Source organism: Gorilla gorilla, chromosome 11 (genome assembly GCF_029281585.2).
Source record: "Gorilla gorilla gorilla isolate KB3781 chromosome 11, NHGRI_mGorGor1-v2.1_pri, whole genome shotgun sequence".
Classification (NCBI taxonomy): Eukaryota; Metazoa; Chordata; class Mammalia; order Primates; family Hominidae; genus Gorilla; species Gorilla gorilla.
In genome coordinates this window covers 121,165,809-121,186,287 of record NC_073235.2, presented here as the reverse complement: position 1 = coordinate 121,186,287, position 20,479 = coordinate 121,165,809, and the positions used below count along the sequence as shown (strand labels likewise).

The 20,479-nt window shown below is 39.1% G+C and overlaps 1 protein-coding gene across 10 annotated transcripts in view; it reads left to right on the top strand.

Annotated features, from left to right (window-relative positions):
* The window catches only part of USP37 (ubiquitin specific peptidase 37), a 119,118-nt gene that overhangs the window by 79,393 nt on the left and 19,246 nt on the right, over positions 1 to 20,479 (top strand). For all 10 annotated transcript variants that reach the window (XM_055379579.2, XM_055379588.2, XM_055379577.2 and 7 more), the window contains 6 exons: positions 1,562 to 1,679; positions 4,241 to 4,320; positions 7,768 to 7,932; positions 10,270 to 10,335; positions 13,004 to 13,145; positions 15,132 to 15,387. In XM_055379579.2, the coding sequence (XP_055235554.1) occupies positions 1,562 to 1,679; positions 4,241 to 4,320; positions 7,768 to 7,932; positions 10,270 to 10,335; positions 13,004 to 13,145; positions 15,132 to 15,387 (827 nt within the window). The remainder of the gene's footprint in view (positions 1 to 1,561; positions 1,680 to 4,240; positions 4,321 to 7,767; positions 7,933 to 10,269; positions 10,336 to 13,003; positions 13,146 to 15,131; positions 15,388 to 20,479) is intronic.

Here is a 20,479-nt window from a genome sequence, read left to right as displayed (position 1 = left end):
ATTAGCCAGGCGTGGTGGTGTGCACCTGTAATCCCAGCTACTTGGGAGGCTGAGGTAGCAATTGCTTGAAACGGGGAGGCAGAGGTTGCAGTGAGCCGAGATCGTGCCATTGCACTCCAGCTTGGGCAACAAAAGCAAAACTCTGCCTCAAAAAAATAAAAAATAGGCCGGGCGCGGTGGCTCACGCCTGTAATCCCAGCACGTTGGGAGGCCGAGGCGGGCGGATCATGAGGTCAGGAGATCGAGACCATCCTGGCTAACACGATGAAACCCCGTCTCTACTAAAAATACAAAAAATTAGCCGGGCGCGGTGGCGGGCGCCTGTAGTCCCAGCTACTTGGGAGGCTGAGGCAGGAGAATGGCGTGAACCCGGGAGGCGGAGCTTGCAGTGAGCCGAGATCATGCCACCGCACTCCAGCCTGGGCGACAGAGCGAGACTCCGGCTCAAAAAAAAAAAAAATAAAAAAATAAAAAAAATAAAATAAAATAAAAATAAAAAATAGTTATTTTTGGGGAGAAGGAAGGAGGGTAGTGATTGGAAAAGGATATGTGCAAGGGGGCTTCTAGGGAGTTGATGGTGTTGTTCTGTTTCTTTCTTTTTTTGTTGTTTTTCTTTTTTTTTTTTGAGACAGAGTCTCTCTCTGTCGCCCAGGCTGGAGTGCAGTGGCGTGATCTCAGCTCACTGCAACCTCCGCCTCCTGGGTTCAAGTGATTCTCCTGCCTCAGCCTCCCAAGTAGCTGGGATTACAGGCACGCGCCACCTCGCCTGGCTAATTTTTGTATTTTTTGTAGAGACAAGGTTTCACCATGTTGGCCAGGCTGGTCTTGAACTCGTGACCTCAGGTAATCCACCCACCTTGGCCTCCCAAAGTGCTGGGATTACAGGCACCAGCCTCCACACCTGGCCCTGTTTCTTGATTTGAGTTGTAATGAATGTGTTAACTGATAATTTATCAAGCTATATACCTGCGACAGGTTCACTTTTGTATGTTATGTTATACTTTAGTTTTTTAAAGTTTGGGGGTTGCTTATATAAAGTTTAAAAATTGGCTGGGCGTGGTGGCTCACGCCTGTAATCCCAGTACTTTGGGAGGCTGAGGCAGGAGAATCACCTGAGGTCGGGAGTTCGAGACCAGCCTAACCAACATGGAGAAAACCCGTCTCTACTAAAAATACAAAATTAGCCGGGCATGGTGGCGCATGCCTGTAATCCCAGCTACTTGCGAGGCTGAGGCAGGAGAATCGCTTGAACCCGGGAGGCGGAGGTTGCAGTGAGCCGAGATCGCACCATTGTACTCCAGCCTGGGTGACAAGAGCGAAACTGCATCTCACGAAAAAAAGATTTAAATAAAGTACTTAAATAATTGCAATTGAGGTTTTATCTGTATTAATTTAATAAGGGTTAAAGTAAGCATGAAAAAGTCTTAAATGTATATAGTTCTTATGCCTGGTGATAGTGTGTCAGTACCATAAGTTCTGTGGAAGAACAGAGTTTCTCAGGTATATTTGTATTTCTTGTGTATTGTTCTAAATGCTTACATGTCTCATTTTATTCTTACAGATGTGGAGAGATTATCCCCAAAAGAGAACAGTTTAATGACCTCTCTATTGACCTTCCTCGTAGGAAAAAACCACTCCCTCCTCGTTCAATTCAAGATTCTCTTGATCTTTTCTTTAGGGTAAATAATATCTTTTGTATTTTCACATAACTAAATTTTATATCATTGATAGTTGTATTTGAATATTTGAAGTTGGTTTCTTCAAGGCAAAGTTTCTTTTCTTTTCTTTTTTTTTTTTTTTTGAGACAGGGTCTCACTTTGTCACCCTGGCTATAGTGCAGTTGCACAATCTCAGCTCACTGCAACCTCTGCCCCCAGGTTCAAGCGGTCCTCCCACCTCAGCCTCCCTAAGTAGCTGGATCATGCCACCATGTCTGGTGAATTTTTGTACTTTTTGGTAGAGTTGTGGTTTCATCATGTTGGCCAGGCTGGTCTCGAACTCCTGACCTTAAGTGATCTGCCCACCTTGGCCTCCCAAAGTCCTGGGATTACAGGTGTGAGCCACCACACCTGGTTTTGGCAGAGTTTCAACAACATTATTCATGGGGAAAACAGATGAGAAGTTTTTATAAATTATTATTATTTTTAAAAGCTTGATAAATCTAATTATAACTCATTGAAAAAGAAAATTAATTGCTTAAATAGATTATAAATTTAACTCAATAGCAAGCATTTAGACAATCTTAGAAATAGTTTGTTGGCCAGGCGCAGTGGCTCACACCTGTAATCCCAGCACTTTGGGAGGCCAAGGCAGGCGGATCACAAGGTCAAGAGATCAAGATCATCCTGGCCAACATGGTGAAACCCGGTCTCTACTAAAAATACAAAAAATAGCTGGGCATGGTGGCGTGTGCCTGTAGTCCCAGCTAGTCAGGAGGCTAAGGCAGGAAAATCACTTGAACCTGGGAGTGGGAGGTTGCAGTGAGCCAAGATCACACCACTGCACTCCAGCCTGGTGACAGAACGAGACTCCGTCTCAAAAAAAAAAAAAAAAAAGTAGTTTGTTATTTGTAAACAAATATTAAAGTATTTGAAGTAACATATTCTAAAATTTGGTAACATGAAATTAAAACTGTGGATACCATGTAGGTTGGTATCCTAAGATCTGCAGAATAAGAAAATATTATTTGCTTTTTCTTAGGTTGTACGTACCCTATTAGAAACAGGAAGAAAGAATCATGTTTATCCAAAGCTGTAGATACATATTTGTGTCTGTGATATACCGTTACAGATATTGAGAAAGTTTCTGGGGCATAATCAGACTGTTGTTATAGCAGTCCTTATAAACTAGTGGAAATTTGCAAGAATCCCCCTTGATCTGTCTAGTAGCGGTCCTTGTTGTGTTGTAGCAAATTGGCAGGATTGTCTTCCTAAGGTATAAAAAATAAAAATAAGGCCGGGCACGGTGGCTAACGCCTGTAATCCCAGCACTTTGGGAGGCTGAGGTGGGAGGATCACGAGGTCAGGAGATCGAGACCATCCTGGCTAACACGGTGAAACCCTGTCTCTACTAGAAATACAAAAAAATTAGCTGGGCATGGTGGCGGGCGCCTGTAGTCCCAGCTACTCGGGAGGCTGAGGCAGGAGAATGGCATGAACCTGGGAGGTGGAGCTTGAAGTGAGCCGAGATCGCGCCACTGCACTCCAGCCTGGGCGACAGAGCAAGACTCTGTCTCAAAAAAATAAAAAAAATAAAAAATCTGGCTGGGTGTGGTGGCTCCCACCTGTAATCCCAACACTTTGTGAGGCCAAGGGAGGCCAATCACCTGAAGTCAGGAGTTCAATACCAGCCTGGCCAACACGGCAAAACCCTGCTTCTACTAAAAATGCAAAAGTTAGCCAGGTATGGTGGCACATGCCTGTAGTCCCAGCTACTTGGCAAGCTGAGGCACGAGAATCACTTGAACCCTGGAGGTGGAGGTTGCAGTGAGCTGAGATCACGCCCCTCCCTCCCACCCAGTTGCCTGGGTGACAGAGCAAGGCTCTGTGTCAAAACAAACAAACAAAAAAATCTGTTTATTAAATGGTGAACGTTGAGCTCTACCCAAAGATAAATACTCTGCTTTTCTTTTAGTCATTTTTAAACTATTCTTGTTATTATCATAGACTTTGAAGATTTTCCTGTGTATTTTTACCCCTATTTTTTAAGGATTTCTTGTTTCAGTGTTCTCTAGGTAATGGTATTCACCCCAACCTTTCATCCTTTTAAAGCAGTTGTTCTTAGTGGGCTGTCACGAGAAGATTGAGTTCCATTATGCAAAAGGGGTAGCGTTACACCTAACAGACAAGAAATTCTACCTAACCTAAAGGTGATCTTATCTCTGCTATGGCCATATGTTAAAATCTGGATATACTCTTGGTAGTGGTTCATATGTGTCCATGGGGAAAAGGCTGAAAAGGCTAAGAATCTTCTATTTTAGAGTCGAGTTACTATCATAAATTTAGATATGTTCTTGGTGAAAAAGGAAATTAGAAGTTCTGAAATGGGGCATGATATTATAGGTATATTTTGAGGATTGGGTCTTAATTTGGTAAGGCTCATGGCTCTAGACACAGAATTTTTAAAACTGGTTCAGAGTTGTCATTCCACTAATGGAACTAATAAGACTAGAGCAAATTATTTGCATTTAAGATACTAATGCTGATTCACCTTCATGCTTTATTTTTCCTTCTTTTTATAGGCCGAAGAACTGGAGTATTCTTGTGAGAAGTGTGGTGGGAAGTGTGCTCTTGTCAGGCACAAATTTAACAGGCTTCCTAGGTAATTTTTTTTTTTTTTTTTTTTTGCTATGGACTAAAGAATTCCCAGGTACATTTAATTGCTTTTCAATTTTTCTTTTTAAAGTTCATACAAATATTACTGAATAAATGAAGGTTACCAGAATGGATTGGTAAAGAGGGTCAGGAAAGCTGAAATGTGTAGAGTGTAAGAGGGCGGAGAGCTAGAATGCTTTTGCATAAGAAAGGTGACCAGGTGTGATAGCTCACGCCTGTAATCCTAGCACTTTGGGAGGCTGAGGTAGGAGGATCACTTGAGTCCAGGAGTTCAAGACCAGCCTGGGTAACGTAGGGAAACCGCATCTCTACAAAAGAAAGAAATATATATTTAAAGAAAGGAAGGAAGGAAGGAAAGGAAGGAAAAGGGTTTGAAATATTGAAGAGAAAAAGGGTCTTGAGAGTTCCAAGAAAATGGCAACAGAGGATACAGCTGCTGAGACTTTGGAATAATTATAAGAACTAGCTAGTCAATTTTTAATTCAGTAATGTGTAATATTCAGTTATATTTTGTTGCCCTGTGTTGTGCTGTAGTCTTTTTCTGTTATCCCATACTTTCAGTAAAAACCTGCTATAGACACATACACACATGTATATAAGAATAAAACAGGGAGTAATTTTTTGCAGTTTTTGCATTCCTTCATTCTAAGGATCTTATAAATTAGTAAATTTCCTGTAATCATAAGATAAATTTTCTGATATAGGAATGAAATTAACTTATATTGTATCTGCTCTGTATAAACATAAAACTGAAGTAGTTACAAAAAATTATTATGTGGTTACAGGACAGCTTTTAGTTCTTTCCAAGAATAGATCGCAAACACCAAGGTTATTATTAACATTAAGTATTTATGTAGCACTTTGCCTACAGAGTGCTTTACTTTCTTTTATTAGCTTCAATATTCTGTCAGTAAGTGTGGAATTTCTGGAACCTAGCCCCTAGAGACTAGTTCTTTTACATTTCATAATCTGCTCCTTTCTAGAAAATGGGAGTTGGTTTTTTTTTTTTTTTTTGGTTGTTTTTTGTTGTTGTTGTTGTTGTTTTGATACAGAGTCTTGCTCTGTCCCCCAGGCTAGAGTGCAGTGGCATGATCTCAGCTCACTGCAACCTCTGCCTCATGTGTTCAAGCGATTCTCCTGCCTCAGCCTCCCGAGTAGCTGGGATTACAGCTGTATGCCACCACATCTGGCTAATTTTTGTATTTTTAGTAGAGACGGGGTTTCGCCATGTTGACCAGGTTGGTCTCGAACTCCTGACCTCAGGTGATCCACCTGCCTTGGCCTCCCAAAGTGCTGGGATTATAGGCATAAGCCACCGCGCCAGGCCAAGGAAGTTGGTTTTAAAGAAATGACTTTATAAAGGCTGGGTGTGGTGGTTCACGCCTGTAATCTCAACATTTTGGGAAGCCAAGGTGGAAGGTTTGCTTGAGACCAAGAGTTCAAGACCAGCCTGGGCAACATGGTGAGACCCCCATCTCTACAAAAAATGTTGTGTTTTTTGTTTTTTTCAAACAGAGTCTCGTTCTGTTGCCCAGGCTGGAATGCGGTGGCATGATCTCGGCTCACTGCAACCCCCGCCTCCTGGGTTCAAGCGATTCTCCTGCCTCAGCCTCCTGAGTAGCTGGGATTACAGGAATGCGCCACCACGCCTGGCTAATTTTTGTGTTTTTGGTAGAGACAGGGTCGCGCTGTGTTGGCCAGGCTGGTCTCAAACTCCTGACCTCAGGTGATGTGGCCGCCTCGGCCTCCTCAAATGTATAAATCATAGCAGTATTATTATATTGACTTAAGAGACTTATATTTTTGAATTAAGAGAATTTGTTCTTTCCTGTTTGTGAGTGGTTTGAGGCCAGGAAGGTGGGAGGAAGAATCTTAAGGCAAAGAATTGGTTGTTACCAGCTGTCACTAAGGAAATTATGTGTACAGTTAAAAAGACTAGTTTTGACCTCACATGCTGGATGTCTTTTCTCTTTCCCATTCTCTTGCTATTTGGTTTTTCAAGTGGGGGAAAAAAAATGCTAAGGGGAATTTTTCTCCTTGTTTTTCTTTCTTTTTTTTCTTTTTTTTTTTTTTCCTGGTAGATCACTTGTGTTAAAGGTTAATTTATTCCAGACTTATGTGATAGAAGCTTCTGTTTGTCAAATCCTAATATTAGTTTTGTTCTACTTTTGTTCAATTTAATATTCAAAGCCACTCTTTAAATCCTAATGATTAGTCTTGTTCTACTTTTGTTCAGTTTAATATTCAAAGCCACTCTTATTCTTGAAGAGCCTGATACCATTATCAAATCTGTTCACAAAGTTGGGCCTCATCTTTGAAGATCAGTGATTTTGACTATCATTTTCCTGTTTTATATTACCTTCCCCCCCACCTTTTACTGCTCCATGCATAGCAGGGCTACACTATAGGCAGTGTGTCCAGAGTAGCCTCATATTACCTTTTATTTTGGTTAGGTTATTTGAAATTCTAGTTAAAATATTTAATTTTGACATTGGTTTCACATCAGTTGTGTCCTTGTATTCTCTCAAATTGTGTATTTGAAGATCCTGAGTTCTAGCATGCTTTTTAAAGAGAAGTACAATCTATAACTTCAGTTTGCAAATTTTTGTTTGTGGCTTCTGTGATGAAGGCATATATGGTAAGAATCAGTTTTTTATAGATCATTTTTGTGTGTGTGCCTAGAACTGAAGTTTATTCCCATAAGATTTTTGAAATTCAATTTTTAAAGTGTTCTTGTGGGTTGAGAAATATATTTAATCCATCAAGCAGAGATCGTGTTCTGTGTGAGAAGTGAAAAGGTTACCACAATTTTAACCATAAAGAATTCAGTGCTTCTAAAGAGCTAAAAGCCTTTACAGACCCACAGATCAGATTTGGCATGCAAATTTTTGTAAAGCTTTTTTCTAGATGGGGAAAAGTTTTGTATTTCCTCCTTACCTTTCTACAGAGAAAGTACTTCTGAAAATAAAAGAATAATTCTCATCAAAAATCATCTTGAAGTAATTAATGTTTACCATCAAATATAAGAGCTATGTAACATTTTAATAGACATTATTTTACTAGTAGTGGTTATATAAAACCTATTGCTTTTTAAACTATGTAACAGTGAAGTAAATAATTTAAGGATTTAACCCAATATCAGTGCCAAATTTAACATTCTTGTCTGCTATATTTTATTTATTTGTGTTTTTTCTAGGAACATTATAAGTATTTTACCCAAACCACACTAATCCACCATTATTTGTATGCTTATTACCTAGCCCAATGCCTGGCACCTAACAGGTATTCAGTAAATATTCTTTGACGTGTCTTTGGTTTGGCCAAATGGATTTTTTAAATCAAAAGTCGTCTAACATAGAGTGATCTCTTTTACTGTAAGAAAGATACATGTATTATGTATGAATTAGTAAGGTTGTCATCTCCTATTTTTCAGGGTCCTCATTCTCCATTTGAAACGATATAGCTTCAATGTGGCTCTCTCGCTTAACAATAAGATTGGGCAGCAAGTCATCATTCCAAGATACCTGACCCTGTCATCTCATTGCACTGAAAATACAAAACCACCTTTTACCCTTGGTTGGAGTGCACATATGGCAATGTAAGTCCTTGAGAGACTTATGTCTTTATATTCCCTTTTGAAATGGAAAGGCTTTAGTATCTAATCAAAAGAATGACTGAATTACATAATATGACTCCAAGGTAAAATCAGATCAATGGCCAGATGCAGTGGCTCATGCCTGTAATCCCAGCACTTTGGGAGGCTGAGGCAGGAGAATCACTTGAGCCTAGGAGTTTGAAACCACCTATGGCAACAGAGCATGACCTCATCTCTACAAAAAATAAAATAATAAAGCCAGCATGGTGGCACACACCTGTAGTCCCAGCTACTCGAGGCTGAGGTGGGAGGATTGCTGGAGCCTGGGAGATGAAGGCTGCAGTGAATGGTGATCAGAGCAAGACCCTATCTCAAAAAAAAAAGAAAAGAAAAGAAATCAGACCAAGAAGGAGATTTTAATTTTGCTTTACTTTGTTTTAGTGTTAAATCTGCCTGAAGTAATTGAAGAAAATGCTTAAAATTTTTCCAAAGTTATTAGTTGCTTTTCATAGTGAGGTGCTTTTTTAGGAAGTGCTCTTGGTTAGAGTACTAGAAGACAGTTTGATATACTTCTTGAATATGAGTCAAACTTAGGTGATAATAAGAGTCACCTAGACACTAAAAATACTGATTTTTGTGTTTTTTCCCTGGAAGTTCTGTTTCAGTAGGTCTGAGATAGGTGCTTAGGAATCAATATTTTTAGCAAATGCTTCAGTTGACTCTTCAGGACATGCAGATGTGAGAAACCCTATACTCCATGTTATGCCTTCATGCATATATTATCAGCAGTGTAAAGAACTTAAATGGCTCCTGAAATTTCTCAAGAAAAAAAGAAGTAATCTTTACTTTAGGTTTTGCTTCATCATGTATGCTGGGAAAACCTTTGGACTTCTTTGAGTGCTCCCCTTTTTTCTACATACTTGCATTACTTTGAAGCCATATGTTATGTCATTCTTTTCTATACTTGAACACTAGTTTGGTAGAATAATAAAATTGTAGAACTTTGAAGATGGAAGACATTTTAGAGGTTTTTGTCCAAACCCTTAAGAGGACCAAGGAAATTTCCTAAAGTCATACAGTTAGTGTCTGAAAGAGCCACGTCTCATAGAAGTTTACACTAGTGTCTCAAGGGTCTACTAATAAAAGTATGTGCCCAGAGAGTCTAAGTGTTTCTGGTTTTTTCCTCTCACAGCTTTTCTTTTTGCGTTTTTGCTTGGTGCATACTACCTTCTGCTGGTAGAGCTATTACTCTTGCTGGCAGTAGTACTATGTCACACTAACAGTGTAGACTCTGTATGATCACAGGCCTGAAGCCAAGCTATCTGACTGTACAATTTGATACTTTTAGACCTTGCACAGATTCCTTGACTTGTCTATAAGAAAAACAATAGGATGGTTGTGAACATTAAATGAGGTAATAATACGTAGAGTTCTTAGCACAGTGTCTGACATCCAGTAAATCCTCAATAAATGAGAGCTATTACTTTAAAAGAACTGAGACAAGGTAATTTTCTCCAAGTTATTTTTTTCATATGTATTACACTTGACTTCATTTCCAGTGCTGTCTATGTAGATTATTGGATCAAAGAGAGCCTAGAGATGGTATTTTATTTTCTCTTTTGGCCTCTATTGCTAGTATTTTTTTTTTTTTTTATGAGACGGAGTCTCGCTCTGTCGCCCAGGCTGGAGTGCAGTGGCGCATCTCCGCTTACTGCAAGCTGCGCCTCCCGGCTTCACGCCATTCTCCTGCCTCAGCCTCCCGCGTAGCTGGGACTACAGGCGCCTGCCACCATGCCCGGCTAATTTTTTGTACTTTTTAGTAGAAACGGGGTTTCACTATGTTAGCCAGGATGGTCTCGATCTCCTGACCTCATGAGCCACCATGCCCGGCCATTTTTTTTTTTTTTTGAGATGGAGTCTCACTCCGTTGCCCAAGCTGGAGTGCAGTGGTGCGATCACCACTCACTACAACCTCCGCCTCCCAGGTTCAAGCAATTCTCATGCCTCAGCCTCCCGAGTAGCTGGGATTACAGGCACCCGCCGCCAAACCCGGCTGATTTTTGTATTTTTAGTAGAGACAGGGTTTCACCATGTTGGCCAGGCTGGACTTGAACTCCTGACCTCAGGTGATTCGCCCACCTTAGCTTCCAAAAGTGCTGGGATTACAGGCGTGAACCACTGCGCCTGGCCTATTGCTAGTAATTTAAAAAGTATTATAATTGTTCGATTTTCAAGAGGACATAAAAGGAATTGTAGTACAGAATAATTCATTTTATAATTTAAATATATATCTTTAATAATTCATTTGTATACATTATATATTTTCTAATTTTCTGATAGTTCTAGACCATTGAAAGCCTCTCAAATGGTGAATTCCTGCATCACCAGCCCTTCTACACCTTCAAAGTGAGTTATATTTCTTATGTACCCAAAATCTGTGTTTAAGGATTTGGCTTACCCTAATCTCCAAGATTGCCTCCCTGCCTTTTCATTATTGTTTTTCTTTTTGCATGATAATGCTCTTTATTACCTATACTTTTGAAACTTTCCTGAATTTGGTTTAGAATATATTGAAGGATATAACAAATTTTAATCAGTGACACAAGGTTAGCTCATCCTCTCAATATTCTGTCTTAAAACTTTTAAAAACTTATTATTGTTAATATGTAATACTTTCATCCTAAAACTCTAAAAATTAACTGAGGACAAGGGAGTCTAGGGATTTAAGGGATAAAATAACCCCTATTAGTCTAAAGCACTCTTCCTTAAAGATAGGCATGGAATCCCAAAACATTTTTTACCTGTTGTTAGCCAGTCTGGAACTTCTTGTCTTTGACACCGAATAGGAGTTATTTTGAAAGGGGACAGGAAAACAAGCAAGCATTCTACAAATGCCCTATTTTTTTGTTTAAGACCAAACTTTATCCAAGGAGGGAAGCACATGCCTTTTTTGTTTGCTTTTTAAATATATTTCCTCTAAGATTTTACTAGAGGAGTTCCTGATTAGATCATTTCAATTGATTTAGTTGTCGTTTGACTTTTTAATTAATTTTTCTAAAAATTTGATGGCCCAAAGTACTTTTAGAGAAGAGACATTTTTGTTGTTTAAGGGCTTTTGGGGGGTTATATAACCATAAAATGACATTTGGGAACTGCTATTTTCTTTTCCTCCTGTTAATTATTTTTCAGTGCAATTAAAACCAGATGACTAACATGACTAGAAATCTGAAATGGTACCGATATGAATACTCTTGCCCGTTCTCAAGATACAAATGAGCAATACCACTTGGCTGCTTAGAAAGTGAGCAAGTGATGCATTTACAGGATGAATATTTTTCATTGCTACAGGCAAGCTGCCTTCTGTAAATATAGTAATCATTAATGGAATGCACTCTATGTACCAAGTCACTGTAGTTTCAAGAAAGAAATGATTTCATTGGGCATCATTGTACCTTGGCATGGTCATCTGTTCTCCAGGGTCTACTGGTATGAAAATTTGGGAGTTGATCAGTAAAGAATGATTAGGCCCTAGAAGACCTGTCATGCCGATCAAACTTAAAAGAGGCTGAGTTATGAACCAGAATACCATTGATTCTTCTGCAATGTCCTTTGTCACATTTGACCCTGGTGCAATGGTAGCCAGGTGTCATCCTCCTTCAGCAAAATATTTATCTGGGTAAACAAATTAATATGTTCAGGTTTGCTTGGTGAGCGTGAAATCTGAATTGAGGAATTAAGATGGCTAATTGGCTATTATACTAAAAACCCTTTTGAGCACATGGGAGGCTTTTCAAGTGTTCAGGTTGGAGTGCAGTGATATCCTGGCTGCTCTGAGCCACACACTATGTTTGGGCTTATCACTGACCACTTGCCTCTTTTCTTTGATCTACATTGCTATGTAATCTTCCTGATTTCCACTCTGGCCTCTTATTTCTTGGTGCCATTAGTCTATATGTTTATTTTCAGTTTTTACATTCAGGTTAATTGTATTTTCTAGTTTTCATTTTATATATATTTTTTGTATTGCATATGAATTTATGTTAACCTCCATCAAAGAAAGTTCTTGTTCTTTGACCTTTACCACTTTTTTCTTTAGTTTATTTTCGGCTTACCTAGAAGACAACACAGTAACACCTTACTTATCTGGCATCATTAAAGGATTCCACATAAGTGAATTTTTGTGTAACTGAAGCTTACCTTTTAACCATTTATCTTTTAAAAGATTTTTAACAGTTTGGATGAAAATGTTTCTAAAATATGTTACACTGTTCCTTACATTCTTAAAATAACTAAGGATAATTTAAGTATATCTTAATGACTTAGAATCAGCATTTTAAGTATCAATTATTGCACTGTGTTTCAATATGATATTGCCCTCAGAGGCTCTTAATTATTACAAGATAGTTTGCTTTTACATTAAATGACTTTATAGTTCTTGTTTGCCTTTCTTGTGGTTATTCTTTCTCATTTCTTAGCTCTCATTTCTTGATGAACTTGATACACTATTTTATTCACCATTTCCTGGGAAAGAAAGGGTCCCTCTAAGTACATGGGCTTTGGAACTGCCTTCCTCAGAAGCCTTTTTTCTTACTTTGGAATCCCTATGTTCTGGAAAGTAGAGGTTGCCAGAAGTCTGACCTACAGATAAGTGGATAAGTGGAATGTTACTGTTATTTTTAAAGTGCATGGATCATAATTTAAAAGATCACAAATTAGTCTTCATGCACTTTGTTGTCAAAAACATTTATTCATTGCTATGCCTGCATGAATTCAATAGCATAATTTATAAAGACAATAGCAAATTTCATTGGGGTTGATCATTAAAAGAAAAAAGGCACAACATGATTAGTTTACTGATGATACGTAGTAGCGTAAGAGTTGTCCAGTTTTCAAAGCATGGCTCTTTTGGAGTGGGGCAAAGGTAATGCTGAAATATACCTCTTTTGATATATCTTTTTTTTCTGTTAAGTAATTTTCCGTAATGGAAAAGCAATTTGTTTTGATATTTTTACAATAAAAGAATAACAAAGACAAATGTTTATTAGGCTTTTTTTTTTTTTTCCTTAAATTACAGGAAATTCACCTTCAAATCCAAGAGCTCCTTGACTTTATGCCTTGATTCAGACAGTGAGGATGAGCTAAAACGTTCTGTGGCCCTCAGCCAGAGACTTTGTGAAATGTTAGGCAACGAACAGCAGCAGGAAGACCTGGAAAAAGTAAGTAATATTTTCTTAAAACATCTGACAAAGATTTGTTTATCTCTTACTGTCCAGACAAATGTCTTTTATAACCATCATCAAACTAATTAGTTTTAAAGAAAATGCCTTTTCTGGCTACAGAAATCAGTCTGTTTACAGATGGATCAAGACTTACGAGAAATTCGTTGTTCTAAACAAATTACTTTCTTTTTTTGCCCTTCAGAGCTACTTTTGCATATTGGTCCTCAAATAATTACTTGCTTTATTTTGGTAGCAGTTTTTTAAGACAGGGTATCGCTCTGTTGCCCAGGCTGGAGTACAGTGGTGTAATCACGGCTCACCACAGCATCGTTCTCCTGGGCTCAAACAATCCTCCTACCTCAGCTCCCCAAGTAGCTGGGACTACAGGCATGTACCACCATGCCTGGCTAGTTTTTAAAATTTTTTGTAGAGACAAGGTCTCACTATGTGACCTAGGCAGGTCTAAAATTCCTGGGCTCAGGTGATCCTACCACCTCAGCTTCCCTAAGTGCTGGGATTACAGGCATGAGCCACTACTCCCAGCCTGTAGCAATTGTTTATGTGAGGGAACTGTAGTAAACATTTTACATCAACAGAGCAACCAAGTAATCTAATTGTTTAAATTATGGATTTATTAATTGGATTAATATATAGATAATTATATGGATAGTTAATACTTTGAAGATCTAAGCTTTTCTAGGTGTTTGCATTATCTTATGCTACTGTATTTTATTTTAAGCCTCCCTTTTAAATAATAGAATTATTTTAGTAGTTATTTTTGTTCTGAGTTGTTTCCTATCTTACTTTAAAGCCGGAGGTAGTTTGTGGTTGTTCAACTTGAATGAGAAATGTGTGAAAGTCCAAAATTCTCCCAGAAAACAACTTTTGAATATTTACATAATCTTTTTTTTTTTTTTTGAGACGGAGTCTCATTCTGTTGCCCAGGCTGGAGTGCAGTGGCACGATCTTGGCTCACTGCAGTCTCTGTCCCCCAGGTTCAAGTGATTCTCCTGCCTCAGCTTCCTGAGTAGCTGGGCTTACAGACGTGCACCACAACATCTCCCTAATTTTTGGGTTTTGGTTTTTATTTTATTTATTTATTTATTTATTTATTTATTTTTGAGACAGACTCTTGCCCTGTCACCCAGGCTGGAGTGCAGTGGTGTGATCTTAGCTTGCTGCATCCTCCACCTCCCAGGTTCAGGTGATTCTCTGTCTCCCTAGTAGCTGGGACTACAGGTGCGTGCCACCATGCCTGGCTAATTTTTTTGTATTTTTAGTAGAGATGGAGTTTATCCATGTTGGCCAGGCTGATCTCGAACTCCTGGCCTCAAGTGATCTGCTGGCCTCGACCTCCCAAAGTGCTGGGATTACAGGCATGGCCACCATGCCCAGCCTAATTTTTGTATTTTTAGTAAAGACGGGTTTTCGCCATGTTGGCCAGGCTGGTCTCAAACTCCTGACCTCAGGTGATCCACCTACCTTGGCCTCCCAAAGTGCTGGGATTACAGGCGTGAGCCACCTCGCCCAGCCTTCTTTATATAATCTTGATGTCGTTTTTATTTTTCTCATTTATTGTTAATAAGATCAGCTAACATTTATAATGGTGTAGTAGGCATAATGATAGAATATTTACTGTATAATCTATATATATCTGGAAGAAAATAAATTGAAAATACTTAGAGTAATTATCTCTGAGTAATCTATTTTGAATGAATTTATTTTATTATTTTTATGTATTCTCCAAATTTGTACAAAATATATACTTATTTCAATCAAGAAAAAATAATGTATTCTTATGTATTTATTATTTTTAAAGTTAGACTCACCATTTAGTTTATATATTGGTTATTGATTGTTAAATAACCCAAAGCATCAAAGAAAGGAAACTTTTTAGAAATAAAGTTGCTACTTTAAATACTAATTAAGATTGCTATATTTGTAGGTATTCTGGTTTCTTCTAAAAGTAACTCTCTTCTTCAGGATTCAAAATTATGCCCAATAGAGCCTGACAAGTCTGAATTGGAAAACTCAGGATTTGACAGAATGAGCGAAGAAGAGCTTCTAGCAGCTGTCTTGGAGATAAGTAAGAGAGATGCTTCACCATCTCTGAGTCATGAAGATGATGATAAGCCAACTAGCAGCCCAGATACCGGATTTGCAGAAGATGATATTCAAGAAATGCCAGAAAATCCAGACACTATGGAAACTGAGAAGCCCAAAACAATCACAGAGCTGGGTAGGTTTAATGAAGATTAAACCTCTGTGAAACAAAACATAACTCTTTCAAAGTTTTGTAGTGACAAATGACCTCCAAATAACGGGAGATAAATAGAAAAATTAGCTGAGCATGGTGGCGTGTGACCCTAATCCCAGCTACTCGGGAGGCTGAGGGAGGAGAATTCGCTTGAACCGGGAGGCGGAGGTTGCAGTGAGCCAAGATTGCACCACTGCACTCCAGCCTGGGCGACAGAGTGAGACTCCTTCTCAGATAAAAACAAATAAAGGGAGGTGAAGTGGATCTGTATATAACAGGGTTGATGGCATTTTCATTCTGTATTATAAAAAGCTTTGAAAAATGAGAAGCAAATATTGTGACTAGTACACAGATGCTAGTGGTAAAGTATGCCATATCCCTTTAGGTATACATCACTAGTAAAGCTAGCCTTCTTATGTGCATTTAATATATGTTTGTGTCAGTTCTGAGGTGCTTTTCTCACCACTGCTATTTCAGAAATTCATATAATTCTTTCATTTTCCTATATCTGAATTTACACCAGGTGTTAGGGTATAAATAATTCAAGTTCTCCATTCCCTGCACAATGCATTGCTTTTTCTATGTTTAGATGTATTTAGATACACAACTACTTACCATTGTGTTACAGTTGCCTACAGTACTCAGTACAGTAACATGCTGTACAGGTTTATAGCCCAGGAGCAATAAGCTATGCCATGTAGCCTAGATGTATAGTCAGCTATACCATCTAGGTTTGTGTTAAATATACTCGAAGATGTTCGCACAAAGACAAAATCACTTAACCATGCAATTTCTTAGAATGTATCTTCATCATTAAGCAACACATGACTGTACATAAAATGCTATACTATTTTTTTGGTAATTTTTACTCATTTTTTGTTATCTAAAGCTATCAGTGGGAACAACCGAGCTGAGCCATCCTGCCTTGTACTGTGGGTATTTTGAAATTTTTAGGTAGATAACTTTTACTATCTTTTCCTATGACCGGTTCAAGTTTTTCTCTCTTGATAGCCCCAAGATCTAGACAACTATATATTGCTAATGTGTTTCAGGTACACCAACCATAGGATTTTGGAAATGAAGAGAATACTAGAATATCAGGAAATTATTTTCTACATTCTCATAGTTGGAACCTCTTCAATTATGAATTATTTTGCATGCAAGTAAAATAAGAATTAGTATATCCCCATTTAACTGGAAGCAAAAACGTGATGGTTTTTATACACAGGCATTACTTTTTTCCTTCTTGATACAAGTATCATTATGCAGTCCCCTTACTACATTTATAATCACTGCCCTTAGGTATCCCTGGTTAATATTAGTGCTTTTGTCCCTTCCTGATTTATTTCCTGCTTTCTGCTCTCCTTTTCAGTTCTTTGCCCAGTCCTATAATTTCCTAAAATTAACAAAGGGACAGCTACAGGAAGAGGTAATATGTGGCAATGTCCTATATCATGCACTTCAAGGGAGCTACAGTTTTTATAGCCTGAAAGGAGACAAAGTAGTTGGAAATGGCAGTGGGGAATAAAGAGGAAACCCACCCTGTCTCCAGGCTCTGGGGTATGGGGAAAAAACAGCCTGTACTTAAAAGAACACTAGAAAAATCCATAATGGGAGGCTTTAGAAGAAAAACTGGCCCTGACTAAAGACTAAAGAGACCTGACAACCAAATGTAGTGAGTAACCTTAGGAGTCTAGGTTAGAAAAAATTCTACAAAAAATATTTTGGAAACAACTGGAGAAATGAGAATGTGGGCTATATATTGGAATTATAAATAGAATTACTGTTAATATTCTTAGATGTGATAATTGTTATATAGGAAAATGTGCTTTTAATTAAGAGATTCAGGCTGGGCTGGGTACGGTGGCTCATGCCTGTAATCCCAGCACTTTGGGAGGCTGAGGTGGGTGAATCACCTGAGATCAGGAGGTCAAGACCAACTTGACCAACATGGTGAAACCCCATCTCTACCAAAAATACGAAATTAGCCGGGTGTGATGTTGCATGCCTGTAATCCCAGCTACTTGGGAGGCTGAGGCAGAAGAATTGCCTGAACCCAGGAGGTGGAGGAGGTTGCAGTGAGCCGATATTGCACCATTGTACTTCATCCTGGGCAACAAGAGCAAAACCCTGTCTCAAAAAAAAAAAAAAAGAGAGAGATTCAGGCTGACGTGCTTTGGGGTAAAGTATTATAATATCTGCGATTACAGTGTATTCACATGGCTCCATAGAAAAGAAAAGTGTGAGTGTGTGTGTATACACACTCAGTCTCCAAAGACAGCATCTAGTGAACCGTGGCTACCAGTATGCATACTCTTGTGTAGACCTCTTCACAGTGAATTTGGGAAGGCTATGTGAGTGCAATAAAATGTGATTGAATTGATTCTGTGCCAAGTTCGTGATTAAACATTAAGATGGCCTGGCAACTTCCCCTTTTGTGCTTTTGGGAACCCTAAGCTGCTAGGTAAGAAGCTTGGCTGCCCTGCTGGAGAGATCACATTGCGAAGGAAAGACTCTTGAGATCACCAAAAGAAAGAGGATATCTAGCCATCCCAGCTAGTCTTTCTTTTTTTTTTTTTTTCCTGGGGCGGACCAAGTCTCTCTCTGTCACCCAGGCTGGAGTGCAGTGGCATGATCTCAGCTCACTGCAACCTCTGCCTCCCAGGTTCAAGTGATTCTCCTGCCTCAGCCTCCCGAGTAGCTGGGATTACAGGTGCCCGCCACCACACCCAGCTATTTTTTTTGTGTGTTTTTAATAGAGATGGGGATTCACCATGTTGGCCAGGCTGGTCTCGAACTCCTGACCTCAGGTGATCCACCTGCCTCAGCCTCCCAAAGTGCTAGGATTACAGGCATGAGCCACCACGCCCAGCCCCAGCTGATCTTTCTAACCAACACCACAAAGGTGCCAAGGGAATAAAAAATCAAGGGAGATATGTTTTTTGGCCTGAGCAATTGGATAGATAATGGTACCATTTGCTGATATGAGGAAGGCACAGTTGGTGGGACAAGGGAGGAATAAAAATTAAACAGGCAAATGGAGATTTCACCTAGGCATTTCAATATACAAGTTTAAAGCTCAGGGAAGAAATTCAGACTAGAGATATGAATTTGATATTTCATCAGTTTGTGAGGCTATAGTAATACATGAGATCACTTAGAGAGCTGAAGTAGAAAAGACAGTCCAAAGAAGTGTCATGATCACTTTCTTTCAGCAGCCTGTTTTCTCAGTTTCTGATCTTAATTCCAAAAGTCTTTTCTTCTACCCTATTTTGGTTGCCCACTTACAGAAGTCATTACCCTAGACCAGTGCTTCTCAAAGTGTGAACTTAGATCATCAAATATAATCTGTGAACTTCCTGGAAATGCCAATTATCTCCTTCCTCTTTTCTTCTGTCGCAGTAGCCTGACAAAACCCTAACTCCCAACTCAACTAGCTACTTTTTCCATACCTGCACCCAAGCTGGTGAAGATTGCTAAAGAAAATCACAAAACTGTGTTCCGTGGACTTTCCTCAAACTCAGGACTACACTCTTAAATGGGCACTAAATGCTACTAGTCAGTTTTGTAATATTTTCTTATTTGTTTTCTCAGTCTCCATGATGTCTTCCTGAAATCTGTACTTATTTCTCTCTTTTTCTCCCTCACTCTCTCCCTCCCTCACATATGCCAAGGCCATTCTCATCTCAGAGCTTTTGCACTTAAGGTCCTTGAGGGCAAGCACCATCTTGCTTTAATTATCACTATATCCCCAACTTCTTCAACAGTGCTCGGCACATAGATTCTCAATAAATATCTGTGACTTAACAGTTGGGCTGTTTTGTGAATCAGCTGAGGAGGGGCAGGAAGGCAAAGTAAGGTTTTACAGTCTCTAGACACTAGCCAGAAGGAATAGTGTGTACAAAGACTCAGAAATGAGAAAGCCCACAGCAAGTTAGTGGACCTAAAAGAAAGTTCAGAATGATCTGCATGACTGGAGCATATTGTTGAAGGGGAAATGCAAAAGATGAGACTAGAGAGCTAAGTAGTCTCTGGTTTTTGCATGGCCTGAAGCCATGTTTAGGAATTTGGACTTTTGTTTCAAAGGCATTAGGAAGTTATTGGATATTTTAAGCAAACCATTATTTGATAAGGATTTATGTTTGAAGAAAAGATCATTCTGGCTACAGAAGTTAGAAAAAAACAGTAATACTTGAGACCTCTTAGGAAATTATTGCAGTAGTCCAAACAAGAAGTTAGTGGTGTCCTAAGCCAAGGTTTTGGCTTGAAAAAAAAAGTTGATGGATTCAAGAGATGCTTAGGAAATAATAATTTATCTTATGTGAGGAGTGAACGAGAGGGAGAAGTCACATATGATCCTCAGATATCTGTCTTTTAAAAGAAACTGTGGAAAATTATCTTATTCACTGAAATATAGAATATCAGGAAGAGAGCGGGTTTCAATTAGGGTGTGGGGAAGAAGCAAACAGTATATTCAGTGGAAGAATGTTGAGTTAAGGCCACACGCAGTGGCTCACGCCTGTAATCCCAGCACTTTGGGAGGCTGAGGTGGGCGGATCACGAGGTCAGGAGATCAAGACCATCCTGGCTAAATGGTGAAACCCCGTCTCTACTAAAAATACAAAAAATTAGCCAGGCATGGTGGTGGTCGCCTGTAGTCCCAGCTACTTGGGAGGCTGAGGCAGGAGAATGGCAAGAACCCGGGAGGCAGAGCTTGCAGTGAGCCGAGATGGTGCCACTGCACTCCAGCCTGGGCGACAAAGCGAGACTCTGTCTCAAAAAAAAAAAAAAAAAAAAAAGGAATGTTGAGTTAAACACATGAATCCCCTTTGATCCATTGTGCAGTCCTTAAAAGTGGATTATTATTTCATGGCCATGTTTGTCCCCATAGATTTTTAAATACATTCTGTATCTGTCTGATAATCTTATCCTGAAGACAAATGTATATTGACTTTAGCATCTTCAAGCGAACTTCCTTGATCTCCTTTCTAACACATGGATTAGTTACTAGTATAATCCAGGATTGTCTGAGGTACATTGAATCATTGAGTGCTCAAAATTATTGGTTAAGAAA